Below are 19,197 nucleotides of genomic sequence, written 5' to 3'. Positions count from 1 at the left end.
CAATGTGTTCCCACCATGGTAAGACTCACCTAACTGGTTCTCAGCTTGAACATTCACAACACACGCTGCTGTCATGTGTTAGTTTGACATAGACAAAAGGGTGGAGGTTGCTCCAACACCCCAGAAACAAACTGGAGGAGACACTAATCAGCAAGGACAGTAAAAAGGAATGACACATCTTGGCATGGGCCACACCTTACAACGTGGCATTCCAAGAGGGAAGTCATGGCTTTGTTTGCTGTTATCTGAATCTGTCAAACAAACTGAATGGATCATACTGTCAACTGTTGATCCTTGATATGAGCCACTCTCAGCCGAATCTTCTTCTACTATTCTTGAACATGAAGGCCAGTGCTTGCTCAGAAAGTAGAGCCCTAAGAAAGCAAATGCAGCAAAGAAGCAGAAAATAAATGTCTACAAATGCAAGACATTATGTACTATTAATTTTTCTGCATGCATGGCAAATAATCTTTAGCTACCCTCAAATGTCAAAAATGTTGATAACCAGTAATGCATCTTTACTGGGAATCAACATAAATCCATCCCACCCATAGTCAAGGATGAAATTATACTTCCCTTAAAAACACAGTGCAAGATGCTCACAATAATTTGAATTGAATCAAGTGTACACATGTCAATTTCATTTTTAAATATTGATTTTTTTTAATTGACCAACGGGTAAGCAAACATTAATTGTGTTATTTGAGAAGCTTTGTTCACTCACTGAGCCGGATTAGGATCCTGTACAGAAGACAAACGTCCAAACTCAATATTATCTCCAAGTGTCAAGGGAAGTCAACATTCATATAAATCCATGAGCTTACATTCAATGACCTTTAATTTCTCTTTGATTCTTTTGGAAAAATTGAAGTTGTCCTATGCATGGTCAGTTGGCTCAGATTCAGGTTCCATTTTCATCAATAAATGTAAACAGTTGGAAGGAACATGATCCAGTGATTTTCACACATGCATGTAAATCTGTTATTCGAATGAATATGCATAGTAGTCACAGATGACTTAATTAAGTGCATGAACAGTTTCATTGACAGAGTAGCTTGTAATAGCCACAGTATGGTTTAAAAACGCTAATTCTGCTCACAGACGACCTTCTGGACGCTGACGACCAACTTTAAATGCAATATAATCAAGACACTGCCATTAATACAGTAAATTAAAGATCACATTATGTTACACAATTGTTTCCATAATTACAATGTACAATTATCTGAAACAACTTGTAGTAATGCCTTCATTCATTCCCTTGAATTGATGTTTTTTCACCTTGATGTCATTAGATCTATCAACCATACTGTAGAATTACGGTATATATACAGAGCCAATATCCAGAGTTCCTTGTTTGTCAATCCCTCTCCAGTTAGGAAGTCACATCCCAGGCTTCAAAGCAAACCTCTCTGAGAGAACCAGCATTTCTTTTTGAACTGCTCTCCTTTTATTCAGTCAATACATGTCCCGTAGATGCTGCGTTCGCTCTTCCCGCACCAAGCACAGGCGTCTTTTGAGCACCTAACCATACAGTCTCTGTGTAACCACCTCCCTGTACCCTGTACATGATAGAGATGTACACAAAGAGAAGTAGGATCACAAAGAAGTCGTCCATGAATCCCAGCAGACCGAAAAGCGCCTCGGGGATGATGTCGAGCGGCGATGCCAGGTAGGTGAGCGCTCCCACTAGGCAGAGAATAATTCGAATTCTAAACATCCAGAAGAGGCCACCCATAGAGAACATCTCCCTAAATGCGTGGCGGAGCAGGGTGGGCACATCGCGCAGCCTGTCCATGTACTGAGAAGAAAAGAGGAGAGAAAATATTGAAAGAAGTTCTAAATATGGTGAAACACATGGGGTGCAGGGAATTTATAAGAAATGTGTTGTTGTTTTTTAATATTGAAAAGAATAGTGACTGCTTTTGAAATATTAATACAATTCAAAACACCACCAGCATCTTGAAATGTACTATTTCAAGAACTGTTGGCTATCAAGCATTGCTTTACTTTGCATTTAGCTGACGCCTTTGGTTTAAAGCAACTTAAAATATGCATGCTTAGCTAACCAGTAACTACTGCAGCCTAAATATGTATCTGGCTGTATACTCACAGATCTTGGCTGGCCTGAGAACCTGCGGTTGTAATCGTTAAGGTCTCTTAATATCAGCTGAGGTTCTGCCTCGCCATCCTGGACCCTCTGAGGAGCGGCGTTCTCATGAAATAGTGGAAAAAGCAGCGTTACCTAGGAAAGAGGAAATGTTTAACATACAAATATCGATGCCAAAAAAGGAAATGTGTGGTGCACACTTACATTGATAAAACGATTTAAACAATTAGAAACAATTAGAAAGAATAACTCGTAATTGTGAAAATAACCAACAGAGAACAATTGTACTGAAAAAGTAAAGTATTTCAGATTAAGCGACAAACATGTGTCCAGACAGATGATCATTTAGCATGCATCATAACGGGCGCAAGCAATCCTTACAGCTACCCGTATGTCTGGCAGTTCAAACATGGGCATATAAAAAGCTGAGGTTAAAAGTTATACGTCCAGAATGTATTACAAGTCTCACCATTTGTCTGCAGATGGGACAGTGAATGGCACCCAGCCATGTGCCATACCTCCAGTAGGCTATAATGCAGGAGCCTGTAAAAGGGAAAAGACAACACTTTGACAACATGATTACACTGCATGCATGCTAATAAAATAGGTCACATCTATTTTAAAGCATATATTTCTCAATTATGCTTTCATCGTTTTAAAATGTCTACTTCTGAGCTAAGAACATATAATTAAAGGTCCCATGTCATGCTTTTCCGGTTATTATCCGTCCCATTGTGTGTTATGAAGGTTTTTCTGCATGTAAACGGTCTGCAGAGTCACAAACCCTCAAAGTGCACCATGTAGCGAGTAAAACTCTAAAACAGAAAATACCTGTCTATGCTGCCCCAGAACGCCTCGTTGGAGATTTCTCTTTTTCCATTGTTTTCTTCCTGGGTACAGTGACGTGCCCATACCCAAATGGACCAATCCGTGGAGCCGTAACGTTACGTCCGCGGAGCCGCTACGTTAAGTGTGTGAGGACGTCCGAGGATTGGACCAATCCACAGACTTCCTCACACACATACACACACTCAATCTTTTCTCAGCTGCAGCTCTGCCGATTTCTCCTCCCTGAGACGGCGGGACGCGGCGAGGCTGTGAGTCGGTGTGTAAGCACACACACAAACTCCCAGCCAGGCTGCGGGTGTGTGTGTGTGTTCGGGCTGGTTTCGGGCAGGGTTTCGCTGTGTCTCGCTGTCTCGCAGAGGGCCACTGGGCTCACAGGGAGGGGGGGAGGGGGGGGGGCAGGAGCTCCAACAAGCCGTTTAGGACAGAGAGTGAATACACACACTATACAGAGATGCTGTAGGAGAAACCAATGTGAGTTTGGAAAATTGCACAATATAAATCTATTTTAGTAGACCTCAACAATGGAATTATGATCAGTAGAAATGGCCATGACATGGGACCTTTAAGTAGTGACAATTACTGATTTGCATCACTTGTTCTTCTTCATTTCATAATGTAACATCTTGGTTTTGCTGAGTTCATATTACTATTATCAGTACTAAAGTCTTACCACAGAAAAGGTGTCCACAGTTGGTTTCTACAGGCAGTACAGCCTGCTGTAAACACACAGGACAAGACATGTCTGTGTAATACTGTTGCCTCGCCTCCGACTGTGAATTTTCATCCTGACAGAAAAAGCAAACACATAAGTAAAAACATATGAAAGTTTAAAATGTGAGAAATGGTAGAACAGACAATTTAAAAATGAATCTACTTTTGAAAAACAGACATTTTTAACTGAGATAAAAGCAGCTTACAATCCTGCAAAACCATGCAGTTTATGATCTCTATATATACAGTCTGTTTATGACCCTATTTCCTACCTGCAAAATATATTAATTGTGTTCAAATTTCTTTGAAACATGTAAGATTAATGGTAAATAAAAAGTGCATTTCATGTCTTGTCGTTGTTTCTAGACTTTCTTTGTCAACTGTATTTTGGCAGAAAGGCTAGAGCTGTAACGTACCTGCTCTGTTTGGAGCTGCTGTCTCACTGCTCGCACATGCTCTTGATTCTCAGGATGAATGTTCTGCTCCTCTTGTCTGCAAGAAGGCCAAAGGTTAGAAATGTGGCTTTGTAATAGTCCCCAGCGGAAGGTAATGAGTGTAAAAGCACACAAAGCAAGGTAAACAAACAAGGACATTTCTTTTAGAGAATGTATTTGGAAGGCTAATACAAAACACCACATGTATATCCTACTATACATAAACATCATGGTCAGTATATTAATTTACCTGCAGAGCAGAGTGAGGAGGCCTGCAAGGAAGGTGATAGTGAGTACCACAACAAATAAGACCTGGTTGCTGATGCCCTCAATGAAGGTGTCCTCATCATGGACCAGGTAGTCCAAGTCCCCACATTCATTGTCCTCCATCACCCACACTCATAGCCTACAACACTAAACCAAATGGATACAAAAAAGTGGTTAGCATTTCCTTAGACAGTGTTTCTGATTATATCTATATAACATGATCAAATAGAATACTAACTTAGCTATAACTGCAAAAAATAACACAATGTAGTAACATGTTAGTACTGTCATATTCCCTTTATGACAGCTAAGTATGAGAGTTTTCCATTTCTAAAACGTTTAAACTCATTTAGCAGATCTACGGTATGAAAACCAGTTGCATTATTAGTATTTGCAACATTAGAAGTATAACGTACTTTCAACACAAGTTAACTAGCTACAAAAGGAGTGGGTCTTGCAAGCTGCTTAACGTTAGCTCATCTTACAAACTAGCTATCATACATTTCAATATATTACCTTATATATATATAATTTCCAGTACCACTCAAATCCAAGATCACACACTATAAGGAAGTCGTTGCTGTTTATCTTGCTTACATTATCAGCTAGCACTGTCTGCCATAAACTCTAAATGCCACACAGCTAGCTTAGTTTAGTGTTAGCTCGCAGGGTAGCCTTGACTCGCTAATAATACGCTGTAAGTATATTTATGAATACTGCTGACGTTGATGGCAATGGGTTTTCGTTTCGATAATGTTAGCACATCCGCTAAAGGAAAGTAGCTAACTTAACGTTAGCGTTATTACATACTGATAAATAGACCAATGGCCGAGTCTTCTCAATCCGAGTTTAACCTGGCCATAATAGCTCGTAGCTAAATCATAAACATAGCTATCCTTTTACCTGGTTACCCAAGAGTCAACGTGTGGCACAAGAGCACAATCCAGTAGAGTACACGTAGCCTAACAACTACATTACAATGCGTTGCAATCATGGTTGCAATGCAACAGGGCGCATGACGATGACATACCAACAAGAAATCCAGCTTTTTCTTAAGGCTAGACTTGCCCAGTCCATTCAAGGTCCTAAATCTCGAAACAATCTCTGAATAGGGGACAGATTTCATCAGTTTTGCATGTTGTTTCAGGTAGTTGCGTCTTCTTCTTCCTTCTTCTGGGATTACCTGCTGTCAACGTTTCTAGCAACCAACGCCCTCCACTGGTCAGCTGGTGGTTAGTTACTTGTTTCTTTTGGAGAAGCAATTCAAAACAATTTCTTAAAAAGAGAATTCATTTTAAAATTACAGTTTATATAAAAAAATATTGAGCTCATTTGCATACACAAGTTAAATATTTAAACCATGTTCTACATTCATCCATCTATCTTTTGTCCAATTCATTTTTATTTCACACTCTCACCAGTAGGGGGCAGCAGTGACCAGTATAATCAACGCACAGCCGGTTTGACTGACCCTAAAAACAAGAAGAAGGGATAGTAAGGCATCAGTAATTAATCAAAAAAAAACTATAGCTATCTACAGCTAACGATTAAAGGGATTTAACGTTTTAACAACACACTGAGGCAAAATGCCTCGTTTTGCACAGCTCGTGATTGGCCCCGCGGGAAGCGGGAAGGTAAGTTACTCAGTTACACGTGTTGAGATGCCTTGTTATGCTATTCGGCTAAAGCGCTATGCTAAGGCATGAGATTGTCTAGTCATACACATACACATACATGAAGTTGAAGTCATATCGTTTATTTGTATCTGTTTATTGTTGGAATGTTGTGTTACATTTCAGAGTACCTACTGCTCCACCATGCTCCAGCATCTAGGGTCCATGAACCGCTCAGCTCAGGTGGTCAACCTGGACCCAGCAGCTGAGCACTTTGACTACCCTGTCATGGCAGGTGAATACATCATGTTTAGGTTACAAAGTCATTACATTTACTTATATAAAGCAGCCCTATACAAACCACAACAGGGTTACAAAAAAGTAAGTAGAGATTAAAGAGTTATGTTATTACATGCATTTATTGGGTTTAATCCATGATTTAAGAAGTTGTTTTCTAATAACAGATATATAGTTGACTTGGTTCACATAATGTACAGCAACACACTAAACAAGGATACAGTACAATGTGATCACATCAATGCACTCAGTAATCCTATCAATACAAAAGCATAACAAAGCAATAAACTGGGTATGGTTCCAACAGTCTCATTTAATTGACTTTAGTATATACCGTATATAGTACATACATATTGTGAATAACTTAATACTCATATCATTTAATACTTTTTGTCACATTTTGCATACTTACGGTAAGTGTTATTGTGTACGGCACCCTCATTGTTTCTGTGTCTGCAGACATCCGAGAGCTCATCCAGGTGGATGACGTGATGGAGGACCCCTCTCTCAGATTTGGCCCCAATGGAGGCCTGGTATTCTGCATGGAGTACTTCGCCAACAACTTTGACTGGCTGGGGGAAAGCCTGGGTCACGTAGAGGATGACTACATACTGTTCGACTGCCCAGGTAAACACCTTGGCACGGAAAGCACTATATTCTCCTAGTTATGGAGCCATGTGTTTACAGCTTGAGCACAGTTTCTTCTTCTTTTTTTGGCAGGTCAGATTGAACTGTACACACACCTCCCTGTAATGAAGCAGCTGGTGGAGCAGCTCCAGCAGTGGGAGTTCCGGGTGTGCGGGGTCTTCCTGGTGGACTCCCAGTTCATGGTGGAGACTTTTAAGGTGACAGATGACCTTACCAGTTCTGAACACTTGATGTAATTATAACAGCAACCATGAGGTCTCACATCTTCCCTCTTCTCTAACTGCAGTTCATCTCAGGAGTCATGGCTGCCCTGAGTGCCATGGTGGTGTTAGAGATCCCTCAAATAAACATCATGACAAAAATGGACCTGCTCAGTCCCAAGGCCAAGAAGGAGATTGAAAAGTAAGTCTCACACCGGGTGCAGTACAAAAGTCTGGTGTTTTCATCAATTCAACGTTTTCATCTGGAAGCATCTGTAGTTATGTATCCCTTTCTTTTTCACTAGGTACCTGGACCCAGACATGTACTCAATGATGGAAGATACCTCCGATAACATCAGGAGCAAAAAGTTCAAAAAATTGACCGAAGCCATTTGTGGTCTGGTAAGGGACACCCTTAACGTTTGGATAAAAAGGAGTTGTGTGAGATACTTTACCATAGTTGGTGTATGACCTACAGTATATATTGGTCAGCATGACTAAACCTTAATACAGATGTCATACATTAACACCAATTAACCAATTGATGAAAGGATAGAGCAGCAACTACCATGTTTTTCTTTTAGGTAAAATTACTGTTTTTGTCGTAAGCATTGATATCGGCTCCCCGTCCGATGGCAATGAACATTTTCCAAAGATGGCATTACTTTTAATCTGATTGTGACCTTTTTTCAGTGGCTAAAATACATCTTGCTGCTAGTTGAGTAGCACTTGAAATGTCTGGCTCTATGAAACCTGATGTACTTATATGATTCGGTTTTCTTCAGGGTTGTGTCTTCCTGGTCAAATGTACTTATTGTAAGTCGCTTTGGATAAAAGCGTCAGCTAAATGCAATGTAATGTAACCCCATCCAAAGAACCACATGTTGTACTTGTATGCCATTACTCCTGTTTTTTTCTAAAAACTAGGTAACCCACTGATTACAGTACAGTACTTCATACAACTCCACTTCAAATCACTGAACTATACAATATATGATACAACATTTGATTATAATTTCGTTGTTATTTTTTATTTGACATTCTATTTGTCCGTGTGTCCAGATTGATGATTATAGCATGGTGAGATTCATGCCTTTTGACCGCACAGATGAGGAGGGTATGAACATGGTATTGCAAAGCATTGATTTCTCAATACAGTATGGAGAGGACCTGGAGTTCAAGGAGCCCAAGGTGACGAAACAAGCAAAACAACTATATCAAACATAATTTAACAACATGATTTAAACTACAATACTTCATATTTTAATATACTAAATGATTCCCTTTGTTGTTTTCCCATTCTTTCCTTTTACCTACAGGAGGTTGATGACGATTCGGCTGACCTAAATTATGATGAGATTTTTCAAGGCAAAGGGGACAGCTGAGGATACAAAACCAAGTATCGTGGAAAAAAAGAGACTAGAGTTGAACACAACATTTGAGGCTGAAGACGAACCAGGAATCACAATATGAATTCCTGAGGATAATGACTGCAAGCAAAATAAGAAAAAGGATATGGGCAGAAAAAACGGACTCACAAGATCATCAATACCTTCCTATATTATGTTCCGAAGTTTTCTTTTGTGCTGTATTGTCATTATTTCAAGACAACATTTTATTTTAAAGAGTTTTTGTTAAATACATTTATAAATGCTATATTTTTTAAATAAAATATTACACAAAATATACCATATGACTTCCTGTGTAATTAACCTGGTGTGCTAGCGCCCCCGTGTGGACGGTACGCTACATTACACGTGTCCACTTCCTGTAAAGCTGAAGGGTGGGACAGGCGGAAGCTGGGTCCTGCAGTGCTAGTATTTTTTATTTCGCTGAGCAGTTTGACTGATATTTATCACTCAGCATGCCGGTGAGTAAATCCTACACGATAACTAACGAGCAAAGGCGTATTTTGTAGGCTAAGAGCAAAGCGAATGCATATAAACTCCACTGGATGACAAGGGCCTCCGAGTAAACGATAGCTATGGTGACGAGTCTCGTTAGCATATTTGGCTAGCTAAGCTAACATTTTCTATCTATGTTATTGATGTTCTTCAAGTCAGAATTATTGCATTTAACGGGTTTAACCTAACTTACTTTGTTATTATTTGTGTATCTATTAAATACATCGTCAGTTGTCGTGATAGTATAGCCGTAAGAGCGGATGTGTCTGAAGCAGAGATGTCACTGATGCTCTCTGAAAAAAATATATTCCAGGAAAATAAATATTAGTGACAGCACCTTTCTCTTATTTGCAGGCGTATCACTCAAGCCTGATGGTCCCTGACACCAGGATGGTGGGGAATATGGCTTTGCTTCCCATCAAAACCCAGTTCAAGGGTCCAGCCAGAGGAGACGGTAAGTTTTTACGGTAGTTTTAATTATTATAAAGTGGATCCAGTCACCCATGATTACATAAACAAACATGTATCGTTTCTAATGGCTATTTTGCTACGTTTTTGTCACCTTATGACACTTTCCTCACTTCCTGATAGATGCATTACCCTTATTTCCATATATGGCCTGAAGAGTGCATCCTTAAGTTGCACTTCTTCATTAAAGTCTTTAGCTTTTCGTTGTCGGTGGAGCTTGATGACCCTCAAAGATTTTGCAGATATTTTAGTATTGTATAGATCAGTTGAAGAGGTAATAGTCAACAGAACAGAATGTGTATGGTAGTCTTCGTGTGGCCATGATTTACTTGATTTTTTTTAAATGAGTGCATTAGTATGCCACTTTAAGGGTTACTGGAAATGGATTTTATATTCAAACTGCTTAGTCACTTGGCATCTTTTCCATCAAGTCTGTATAAAACACATCTAAAAATTAACCTTTCAGTTATTGATACATTTTTTTCCATTTTAGGCATGGAAACTGACATAGTTGATGAGGCCATCTACTACTTCAAGGCCAACGTTTTCTTTAAGAACTATGAAATCAAGGTAAGCAAGTATTTAAAGTTCATGAACATTTGTTTGCATAAAAGCTAAGGACTATGCTGCCTTTTATATATATTCTTCAAAGCAAAAGAGGAAGAAAATAAGTGTCCATTTGTGCTTGTTCCTGAATGTGTTTCCTCTTGCCCACCTCTCTCTCTCTCTCTCTCTCTCTGTCTGTCTAAAGCAGCTCTGCAATTAATTCTTCCACATGCCCCAGCTTGCATACTTTCCCCCATTCCCCTCAGCAATGCATATTTGCTTTGGGTTCAAACTACATAACCCTTTGCTGTGCAGACCTGAGTGGAACTTTTATGGAATTTCTTTACAATAACATTAACGCTTAAGACAAAATACTTTTTTCAGTCTAATTCAAAGTATTTCAGCAGGTAATGTGATTTTAATATATCTAATAATATAATATATCTAATATGTATATATGTTCATTTTAATTCATTTCTTATTTTAAAGGTTACTTACCTGTATATCATTTTATTTTTATCTTTGATTTTATCTTTAATGTTATTAATCTATAATCTGTGCTGTCCTGTTTTTCCTTCTTACCCTGTTGCTGTTAAACTATTGAATTTCCCCACAGGGATTAATAAAGCTCCATCTTATTTGATCTTATTTTCAGAATGAGGCGGACAGGACGCTGATCTATGTCACACTGTACATTTCTGAATGCCTAAAGAGGCTACAGAAGGTAAGTTGTTCATGTTTACACAGGAAGATGTCTGCAATCCAAGTGATTTTAATAAAAAAAAGTGGTATGAGTAGCATCAATTAAAAGACTTGTGGGGTTGCGTTCCAATAGTCCATTTAGCTTAGGAACCTTCCTAACCAAGTGAAATGACCCGGAAGTACCTCAGTGGCAGCCATGTTAAGTGCCGTTCCAATTCTCTAGATGAAAGGAAAGGAGTTTTCAAACTTCCTTTATAACCTCCTTTAGCTTAGGAACCACTGGACCTCCCTTACCGAAAGGAGAGGAGAAAATGCTGCCCCACAATGCCTTGCAGCCGCAGCATTTGCCGTCACACAACAGTCGGCCGTTCACGGAAACAAACGATTATGACGGAGAAGTATCATGAAAGTTACGGTGCTTATTAAGCATTTTAAAACGTATGTGGTAAGTTGCCAAAGTGCTTTGTTTTGAACGTTCATCAGTATTATAATCAAAAAGAGAAATATGAACGTTAGTTTTTACTGAAATGATCAAATAAAGTCAACATTTCACTGAGCTGTGGAGTTTCTTCAACTTTTAAAAGATGTTTGAATAGTGATATACACAGTGATAGATGTTAAGGACTAACGTTTAAAATAAATACATTTGTATTGATTTTAAGATATTTTCATACAATCATACGTATTGGGATCATTTGTATTAATGTGGACCGGAGGGAGAGGGTGACGAGCATACATTTCACTTTCCTTTTTTATTTCAATTACAACTTTGGTCATGAAGAATATGTTTCTCTGTTGTCCACGTTCATAAAGCATAAAACAACAGCATCAGAGCACGGTGCAGAGTCTCTAGATGAGTCCCTCGTTCTTATTAAACATCCATGTAGTCTGTTGTATAGAACACTGTAGTTTCCATAGTTTCACCACAGCAGCAGACGCACACAATGACGTACGCTGGCGCATCATAAACACGTCGGATATTGAAAGTGCATTCGGATTCTCTAAAGTACCGCAGTCTCTTCTCCTAAGTCCTTTTGAATTCTCCTATCCACTATCCCTTAACCCCGTGACGTTTCACTCAGAGGTCAAGGAATAGGAGATAGGGTTAGAATTTAGGAGCTGATTTTTGGATTATCGGAACGCAACCTTGTGGTAAATCAGAGTGGCTTGAATGCCTATTTCAATAGTGTTACTAACACAGGTGATCTAACCCTTTGCATTGGCTTGTGTTTGCTCTTTACAGTGCAGCTCCAGGAGCCAGGGAGAGAAGGAGATGTACACTCTGGGCATCACTAACTTCCCCATTCCTGGAGAACCTGGCTTCCCTCTCAATGCTATGTACGTCAAGCCTGCAAACAAGCAAGAGGACGGTAAGATCAAGCACCATCAACTAATGCTGTTTCACTTTCCTTGTACCCGTTGCATATATCCTTTATTTCCATCAGCTTAAAGGAAGTTAGAAATGCTGTTTCATTTCCTTTGTGGTAACCCTCAACCCCAATCTTAAACATTGCGCCTGGAAATGTAATCATCCTATAATTATAGTAGAAGGGAATTTACCTTTATGCTAAGGCTGCACAATATATCGTTTCAGCTTTCTTTTCAAGTTAGGCAAAATAACCATGGTTTGTATTTTCTATAGCTCACCTACAAAAAGAGTTAATTGGTTGCGTGCGGACTGCATGTCGGTACATACACAGCAAACCACAAGTCATCAAACAACCGAAGAAGGCAAAAGAAAATGGTTGCAAGAATAAACACAGTAGTTATTTGAAACCACTCTTTCCTAATTCTGATGTAGCCGTAAAAGATCAAATGTTCACTAGCAAAAGTGTTTGTTAAAATGTAAAGCAGGGTGTAAGTGGCTGTGGTGACAACCTCTGCAACCTTTTCCAGAGACCATGAGAGCGTACCTCCAGCAGCTCCGCCAGGAGACCGGCTTGAGGCTATGTGATCGCGTGTTTGACCCCCAGACAGACAAACCCAGCAAGGTGAGGCCAACATCTCAAATCAAAACAATCTGTTTCCTGTTCCTTTGTGACCATTAGCTCACAGGGTGCCTTCAGACATTTTCTTAACACAAGTTATTTTGTTTTTTTCCAGTGGTGGGTGTGCTTTGTCAAAAGGCAGTTCATGAACAAAAGCCTGTCTGCCCCGGGACAGTGAACAACTCAGGACTCAGGTTTCGATTCTGCACCTGCAAGACGGATCGATTTTTTTTTTTTTTTTTGGTGGGTTGGGGGGGGTTGTGATTATGCATTGATAAAATGATTTTATACTCTTTAACATTAGGGAGATGTCTTCTCTTGTCTGGATGTTGACCATTTTGAGCTTGATTCAATAAAACAATCATGGAGATTAGAATATAATCTGGTGCTTTTTTGTTCTTATTGCATTTCACTCAGACCAAGGCACGTATTCAAGGAGTTGAAATTATTTTTACAGTGAGTAGGTAGCTCTGTATGAGGCTTATTAAAATTAGACCGGTAGATTATTCTGGTATAGGCCCTCACCACAGCGACTTTCACTATTTGCTCTGTACTTGTACAGACGAGGACAAACAGTTTACATCCAAAGTAAAACAACACATCACGTTCATTAAAAATATATTTATTGGTGTATTCTCTTTGGTTTGTCCACAATGTTATTTTCTGGATTCCAAACAAGCTTTCAGATGCAGTCCTTATTGAAGATAAGTTTCCTTCGCTGGCAGTCAAAGTTAAGGCAGCGCCGGGTGATATGTTTGCCCCCCAGGGAGAGAAGGAACACTTTCTTTGCAGAACTCTTCCAGGAAATAAGAGCCAGTGTCCGTATTTCCATCTCTTTAACGACTGCAAAGTTGCATAATTGATGAAATCACTGTAGACTGGATGGCTCAGTGGGGCAGGGTGAAGACAAACAAAAAAACCTCCCTAACAGAATATATGCATCCTAAAACAGTCCCTCTAAATAAATAGGTAAATATCAAGTAAACTATTTTAACAAAATGGAGCATTTTAAAAGGGGTTTCTTCCTAGACATCTGATGAGTATATACAAAAAGAAAGAACGAGGCTGTATAATTCATCTTCCTGTGAGAGAAATCTTGATGCTTGACCAGAAACCATTTCAACTGATGGAGAAAAATTGAAATTTGTGCAGCGTGAATGCCAATGCCCTTGAGCGAAATTATTAAATATAAACCATTGAACTGCAAGACAGAAATGAATAGAGAAATATGAGAACATTAACTTTTTTTCCAGCGAGTCTGTTTTTTGTTTCCGGGACTAGTTGATGTCGACAAAGTTAAGTCCTGGGATCATTTAGCCATCTTAAGTGTAACCAGTTGTCAAATCCTTTGTGCAGTTCCAATCTGAAACAAAACAAACACACTTAATAAAAATAACAGCACCCCTCTGAGGAGTAGCAACAGCAAGTAACTGGGTTTTTCTTTTTTTAAATAAAAATAGTACTTACTGTGTTGATGGCTGTAGGAAAAGCCTTAGTCATAAGCCATGTCTTGACTCCTCCGGACACAGCGTGCTACCTTTTTCTTAAAAATTCCTTTAGGATCGTCCCTCCATTCTTTCTGCAGAATATAAGTAGACAGATATTCTATCAACAACCTGCTCAGTGCAATCCTTTCTTCCCCTTGTGAAATGTTTCTCAATACTTCTTGGCCACACAATTTACCGAAAAAGGTTGCCAATACTGTACATCTGAATAAAAACATGTTTACTTCTTTTAAAAGTTGATTTTGAACTATTGCCTTTATTATCATCTCCAGCCCCCCCCCACCCCTGGATAAAAGCCTCCCTTGGCCTTGACATTGTGATTCAAGGCCAAGTCACTCAGCCCACTTTTGACTAAACTCTGGTGAAATATAATAAGCATTTCAGATACCATTCTCCAAATGTAAACATATACGCGTGAGAGATTTTGGATTAAAAGTGTCATATTGCTTGTCAGAACCACGCACTGGAACATGTATATCAAACGGTTTTTTTTTAAAGGCTGCAAACTAGCTGCAGCTTGAGGGTGTTCTTATAAGATAAAATGGACACTTACAGCTGCATCTACATTGGCAGCAGAGTCTCCGTTAGGGTCTGCCAACATGGAGATAACACTGATCATGATGGTCTCTACTGTATGGATCGGCAGCCAGCGCTCCTCAGGCTTCTCGTAGCCATACTTGTCCTCGCCAGGTTCATGAAGGATGGAGATGCAGACGTCGCCATTTTTTGCCACTGGCAGAACACAATAACACACAGATTACTGACACGTTTGTACTGAAGCAGACACTAAGCAGCAGCTCAACAGAAAAAGTTGGTTATGTATTTAAAAAGGCCCAAGAAAAAAAAAAGATTTACATATACATGATTGAAGATATAAATAAACAGATCTTATAACCATTTACATTTAAACAGCAGTAGTTAGTATACATTTAGGCTCACACCCACTGCACACATAAATAAATATTGATTTCAAAATTATTTCTTGGATATAAATGAAATAGAGATGATGGCCTGTTATTTTAGTTCTTACCATTTGGATGCCAGATTTCTGTGACAAACTTCAACTTGGGAGGCCTCAGAGGATAGTCCCTGGGGAAGGTTAAGGTCGCTTTGAAGAAACCTCCTTCACTAAAAATGGCAAAAAGGTGGTGTTAATATGTACACTGGTGACTATGAATGAATATACAGCTCACCCACAAGAAAGTAACTTCATTTTTCTCACAATAATGTGTCCTGAGGTCCAATTACGACCACTTCCCATTGGTATATGTCATCGTCATCTACAAGACCGGCAGAAAATCCTTCCACTGGGTTCTTGTTGAGCTCTGAAAATAAAAATAAACACAGTTAAATGTACTTTAAAAAGGGCCTTAAATAAACAGTGCAAAAATACTTTGTTACAAGTCAAAGTCCTGCATGCAAAATCTCACATAAGTATTAACGTCAAAAATAAATTACCTATTGTTCATAATGTCCCTGTTTAGGATTATATTTATGAAATACCTGCATTTTGATTATTGATGCATTAATGTGTTCATATCTGCTGGCAAAGGAGGAGATATATTTTCTTTATATAATGCTGCTGGATATCTTAACCTATCATTTTGTATCATAGTTTATGTATTACTTTATTTAAGTTATCTTATAATGTGAATATATACAGTAATTAATTTTGTTAAATAAAAGTAGTCGAGTCAAAAGTACAATATTGGCTTCCAAAATGAAGTGGAGTAGAAGTATAAAGTAGCATACAAGGGAAATACTTAAGTAATATAATACATTATTACTAGGTTTAGGTCGAACGAACTATATCGATATGGACACAAAGCAATCAGTTTGTTGACCATTAAACGACCGAAATATAAGAAATACTGATGAAAACACGTGTGGCAATGGCAGTGCTGAGCTGGTAGCTAATATCCCTGCGCATGTATTGGCCTGGGCTGTGCTTACTAAATGCCTGCAGTGATTATTGAGCAACAGCTAGCCTTAGTCATATCCTCTCTAACAGCTGTTTAATACGCAATTTGTAAACGTGCACCTCAACTGTATTATGCCAAACGTATCAGTACGTTAAACCTAGCCGAATAGAACAAAGATCAATAAACACAGCTATTGCTATAATGTGATAACTTGATGATACAGTGAAATAGCTTAAGTAGCAAGAGTTAGCCAACTTACCTGCTAGTTGTTTACGTAGAAGCAACGAGGACTGTTCCGTCATTTTACAGCTATATATGTTTACCACCGTTATTTGTATTAATTAGGGCCAAATGACTGTCGAACTGTCACCACGGTTGAATTAAACATTGAACAAATAATGTAGCCACGTTTTGTTCTCTTTCTGTCTAACAAGACCAACAACATGAGTCCAAAGCGAAGAAAAAACGTGTGTGGTTTTTGCCCTCAGCGTAACCTCACAGGCAAGCCTTTTTGTCTAAACTGTGTACAGTCCCCCCAAATTATCGAACAATTAAATTAAGGTTACGGTCAAACGTAGAGCTTTGACTGTGCTAAAGAGCTCTTGATTTTCGATAAAGTAATTAGTGTGTTGTGTCTACATCTCGGAAGTGCTGCCTGTAAGGACAAATCCAGGGTATGGTATGCAGCTTTTGACCACTTCTCTTCTTCGTGTGTTTAGCAGAAGGCAGGATGTAACCCCAATGGCCCGTTACTGACTCACAGTTTGTAATGAATACTACAGGTTCTTTATTTGCATCCCCAGTGGCAGATCTTAAACAGTCAATAGTACAGACACGTTTATAAAATAAGGCACTTATGTAGGATAAGTAATACAAAATACAATATCTTAATAAAGTAAATCCCCAACACAGGTATACATTTTATTAATTTTGAATGCCTTTGGAATAATTTGGAACACGGATTCAAATGATTCATTATTCACCAACATCAGTGCTTAAACTCCTTCATATGTTGTTTTTGAATTGGGGAAAATCACTGACTCAAACTACATGTCGCCTACAAAACAGTGTCTCAGTCTAAATTTGTTTTATTGCTATCACTTACCTACAAAATGAGTTCCTGGCTGAAATGATGCCAACTCGCCTTCACACTCCCTGCCATTCCTCGTAGTTTCCCCTTATTATATAGACCTACCGCTTTTTCATATGGTCTAAGGCCACTTTCAAATTCACTTCACATCACTCCATTCATAACCTGCCATATCCACATCCTCTCAGCTTTCAAAAACCAAAAGCCCTCCCTGTATCCACTCCATTCAGAGCCATTAAAAGTTCTACAACGGTTTCAGGCATGACCAAAGATCATCCCTCGAGCACAGTTGTTTTTCTGAAAAAAATACCTGCAGCAGTACATTTCAATTTCTTTACTTCTGCTTTTCTCCAGGTGAACCCAAGGCTTGTACTTTACTGTATCCATGACACCTTGTTATATATGCCTCAAATATGACTCATTACAGGCTCATTGTCTTCGCTAATATAGCACAATATTGGTGTTTTATAACCTATGTGTCTCCCTTTAGCTTCTAGGTCTCCTGCATTTATTAAAACGTACTGGTGGGAAAATCGAACCACTTACTACTTATTACTATTCTCTTCATGATCTTTAACATAATAGCTGCCTTTGGCCCCATGTGGCTCATTTGATCTGTTTGAACCTCCGTATCCTACATCCTTTCCTCGTTTTACCTTAACATTTAACACTACATCATCTAGTCTCTCAAGTATCCCATAGTTAAAGTCATCCATTACTTAAATGATTTTCCTTCAGCCTTGTATTGACCCCTGTTCAGTTCGAAGACATGTTAAAGGTTTCCAAAGTAATTCTTTATTGGGTTTCTCTAACATTTTACTCCTCGTCCGCACCCTCACATTTTTACCCAGCAATTCTTGCATGAAAATGTATTTATTTACAGGGTGTTCCAGACTAATATTCGTTTACATTATTCTGCATTATCTCATGCTGTTTTTCTCCATAACATTATGCAACAAACACTAAATGCAGTGATCTTTTATTATAATATGTTTTAAAATCTTTGTCAATTCATAAGGGAACAAAATAGGTGCGCCATATATATAATACATCATTTGTCATTTGTAATTCTGATGGTGAGGTTAAAAGCAAGGTGAATATGGGAGAATTTACGTTGACAATGCAGTTTGGATGGGTAGAAACCTAATTGTCTAAGACCAGGCTACAGTTGTTTGTGTTCCGCGTGGAACCAAAAGTGAACATTGACATATTTTAATTTATTTAAAGTCCATGATTTAAATACAATATCATGGATGAAACTTCAAGAACTAAAATAAAAATATTGCCATAAGACAGGAGCTACACTGACTGCTTATGCTGCTCTCTAGATGATGCTATTAAATACTCATATCATTAGGGAAGTGACAACATACTCATAATAACAAGTGTTGGAAAAATAAAACAGAGATCTGGTCAGTGCAATAGCAGGTCATTTTTTGCATTGATTAAAACCTCTTAAGCCCCAAGCCTGTTTTTCAGGTTTCAGGCTCGAAAATGACATTCCCAGAACAAATGACCATATCTTCCCTTCTAAAAGGGTTAAATTAATAATATTTATATTCTCAAAGTAATGATAAACCTGTGAGTTGGATGTAGAAAAATCAGAATTAATATAGATGTTTTTTATTTTAAAGAAAATTCAGATTGAACATGGTAAACAACTGTAAATTATAGTGTCCGTCCAAATAATATTTTGTACTTATAGTGAAAACTAACCTTGGATGATGGGTTAGAAGACTAAAAGCTTTAGGAATCCAAAGTACAACATAATAAGTACCCTGTATCAAGATTGATGCAAAACAAGTGATATTTGACCTTTTTAGACAGATTTAGCAAAAAAACCCTCTTCTGGGGGCATTTGGGTGGATTTTCCTTATCTCTGGCCACCCCTTCTTCGATTTTGACACATGTGACATCTCTTTCTGACCGTTAGAGCCAATAGA

The 19,197-nt window shown here is 38.6% G+C and overlaps 4 protein-coding genes across 4 annotated transcripts; 2 read left to right on the top strand and 2 right to left on the bottom strand.

The window, feature by feature from the left end:
* Positions 1-638: 638 nt before the first annotated feature.
* rnf170 (ring finger protein 170) lies at positions 639-5,268 on the bottom strand. Its single transcript, XM_079658744.1, is given in 8 exon segments — positions 639-1,566; positions 1,568-1,801; positions 2,114-2,245; positions 2,580-2,653; positions 3,630-3,744; positions 4,087-4,162; positions 4,355-4,518; positions 4,888-5,268. Coding segments are annotated over 7 exon segments (813 nt in total). The 5' UTR covers positions 4,495-4,518; positions 4,888-5,268; the 3' UTR covers positions 639-1,524.
* Positions 5,269-5,823: 555 nt separating this feature from the next.
* gpn3 (GPN-loop GTPase 3) lies at positions 5,824-8,817 on the top strand. Its single transcript, XM_079658743.1, has 8 exons — positions 5,824-6,005; positions 6,171-6,279; positions 6,741-6,908; positions 7,002-7,126; positions 7,216-7,331; positions 7,435-7,531; positions 8,192-8,320; positions 8,449-8,817. The coding sequence occupies exons 1-8, from the start codon at positions 5,958-5,960 to the stop codon at positions 8,512-8,514; spliced, it is 858 nt and encodes a 285-aa protein (XP_079514869.1). The 5' UTR covers positions 5,824-5,957; the 3' UTR covers positions 8,515-8,817.
* A 42-nt stretch (positions 8,818-8,859) lies between these two features.
* On the top strand, positions 8,860-13,118 carry arpc3 (actin related protein 2/3 complex, subunit 3). The gene is made up of 7 exons (XM_079658745.1): positions 8,860-8,999; positions 9,388-9,487; positions 9,995-10,071; positions 10,703-10,771; positions 11,993-12,119; positions 12,646-12,740; positions 12,853-13,118. The coding sequence occupies exons 1-7, from the start codon at positions 8,994-8,996 to the stop codon at positions 12,913-12,915; spliced, it is 537 nt and encodes a 178-aa protein (XP_079514871.1). The 5' UTR covers positions 8,860-8,993; the 3' UTR covers positions 12,916-13,118.
* Positions 13,119-13,343: 225 nt separating this feature from the next.
* Positions 13,344-16,839, bottom strand: ube2g1b (ubiquitin-conjugating enzyme E2G 1b). The gene is made up of 6 exons (XM_079658746.1): positions 16,424-16,839; positions 15,465-15,567; positions 15,273-15,370; positions 14,796-14,974; positions 14,205-14,316; positions 13,344-14,100 (listed from the first exon to the last, which is right to left on the bottom strand). The coding sequence occupies exons 1-5, from the start codon at positions 16,464-16,466 to the stop codon at positions 14,230-14,232; spliced, it is 510 nt and encodes a 169-aa protein (XP_079514872.1). The 5' UTR covers positions 16,467-16,839; the 3' UTR covers positions 13,344-14,100; positions 14,205-14,229.
* Positions 16,840-19,197: the final 2,358 nt, after the last annotated feature.

Source organism: Notothenia rossii, assembly GCF_949606895.1.
Source record: "Notothenia rossii genome assembly, chromosome: 11".
NCBI classification, from domain to species: domain Eukaryota; kingdom Metazoa; phylum Chordata; class Actinopteri; order Perciformes; family Nototheniidae; genus Notothenia; species Notothenia rossii.
The sequence above is the reverse complement of the archived record's forward strand: the minus strand, read 5'-3'. Positions and strand labels throughout refer to the sequence as shown.

Coding starts and splice junctions, on each gene's coding strand:
- arpc3 (XM_079658745.1), top strand. Junction 10,072..10,702: donor TTAAGAACTATGAAATCAAG/GTAAGCAAGTAT, acceptor TCTTATTTTCAG/AATGAGGCGGACAGGACGCT. Junction 12,120..12,645: donor TGCAAACAAGCAAGAGGACG/GTAAGATCAAGC, acceptor AACCTTTTCCAG/AGACCATGAGAGCGTACCTC.
- ube2g1b (XM_079658746.1), bottom strand. CDS start 16,466: ATGACGGAACAGTCCTCGTTGCTTCTACGTAAACAACTAGCAG. Junction 14,975..15,272: donor AGAAATCTGGCATCCAAATG/GTAAGAACTAAA, acceptor GTGTTCTGCCAG/TGGCAAAAAATGGCGACGTC. Junction 14,317..14,795: donor CTGCCAATGTAGATGCAGCT/GTAAGTGTCCAT, acceptor TATATTCTGCAG/AAAGAATGGAGGGACGATCC.
- gpn3 (XM_079658743.1), top strand. CDS start 5,958: ATGCCTCGTTTTGCACAGCTCGTGATTGGCCCCGCGGGAAGCGGGAAG. Junction 6,280..6,740: donor TGACTACCCTGTCATGGCAG/GTGAATACATCA, acceptor CTGTGTCTGCAG/ACATCCGAGAGCTCATCCAG. Junction 7,127..7,215: donor TCATGGTGGAGACTTTTAAG/GTGACAGATGAC, acceptor CTCTAACTGCAG/TTCATCTCAGGAGTCATGGC.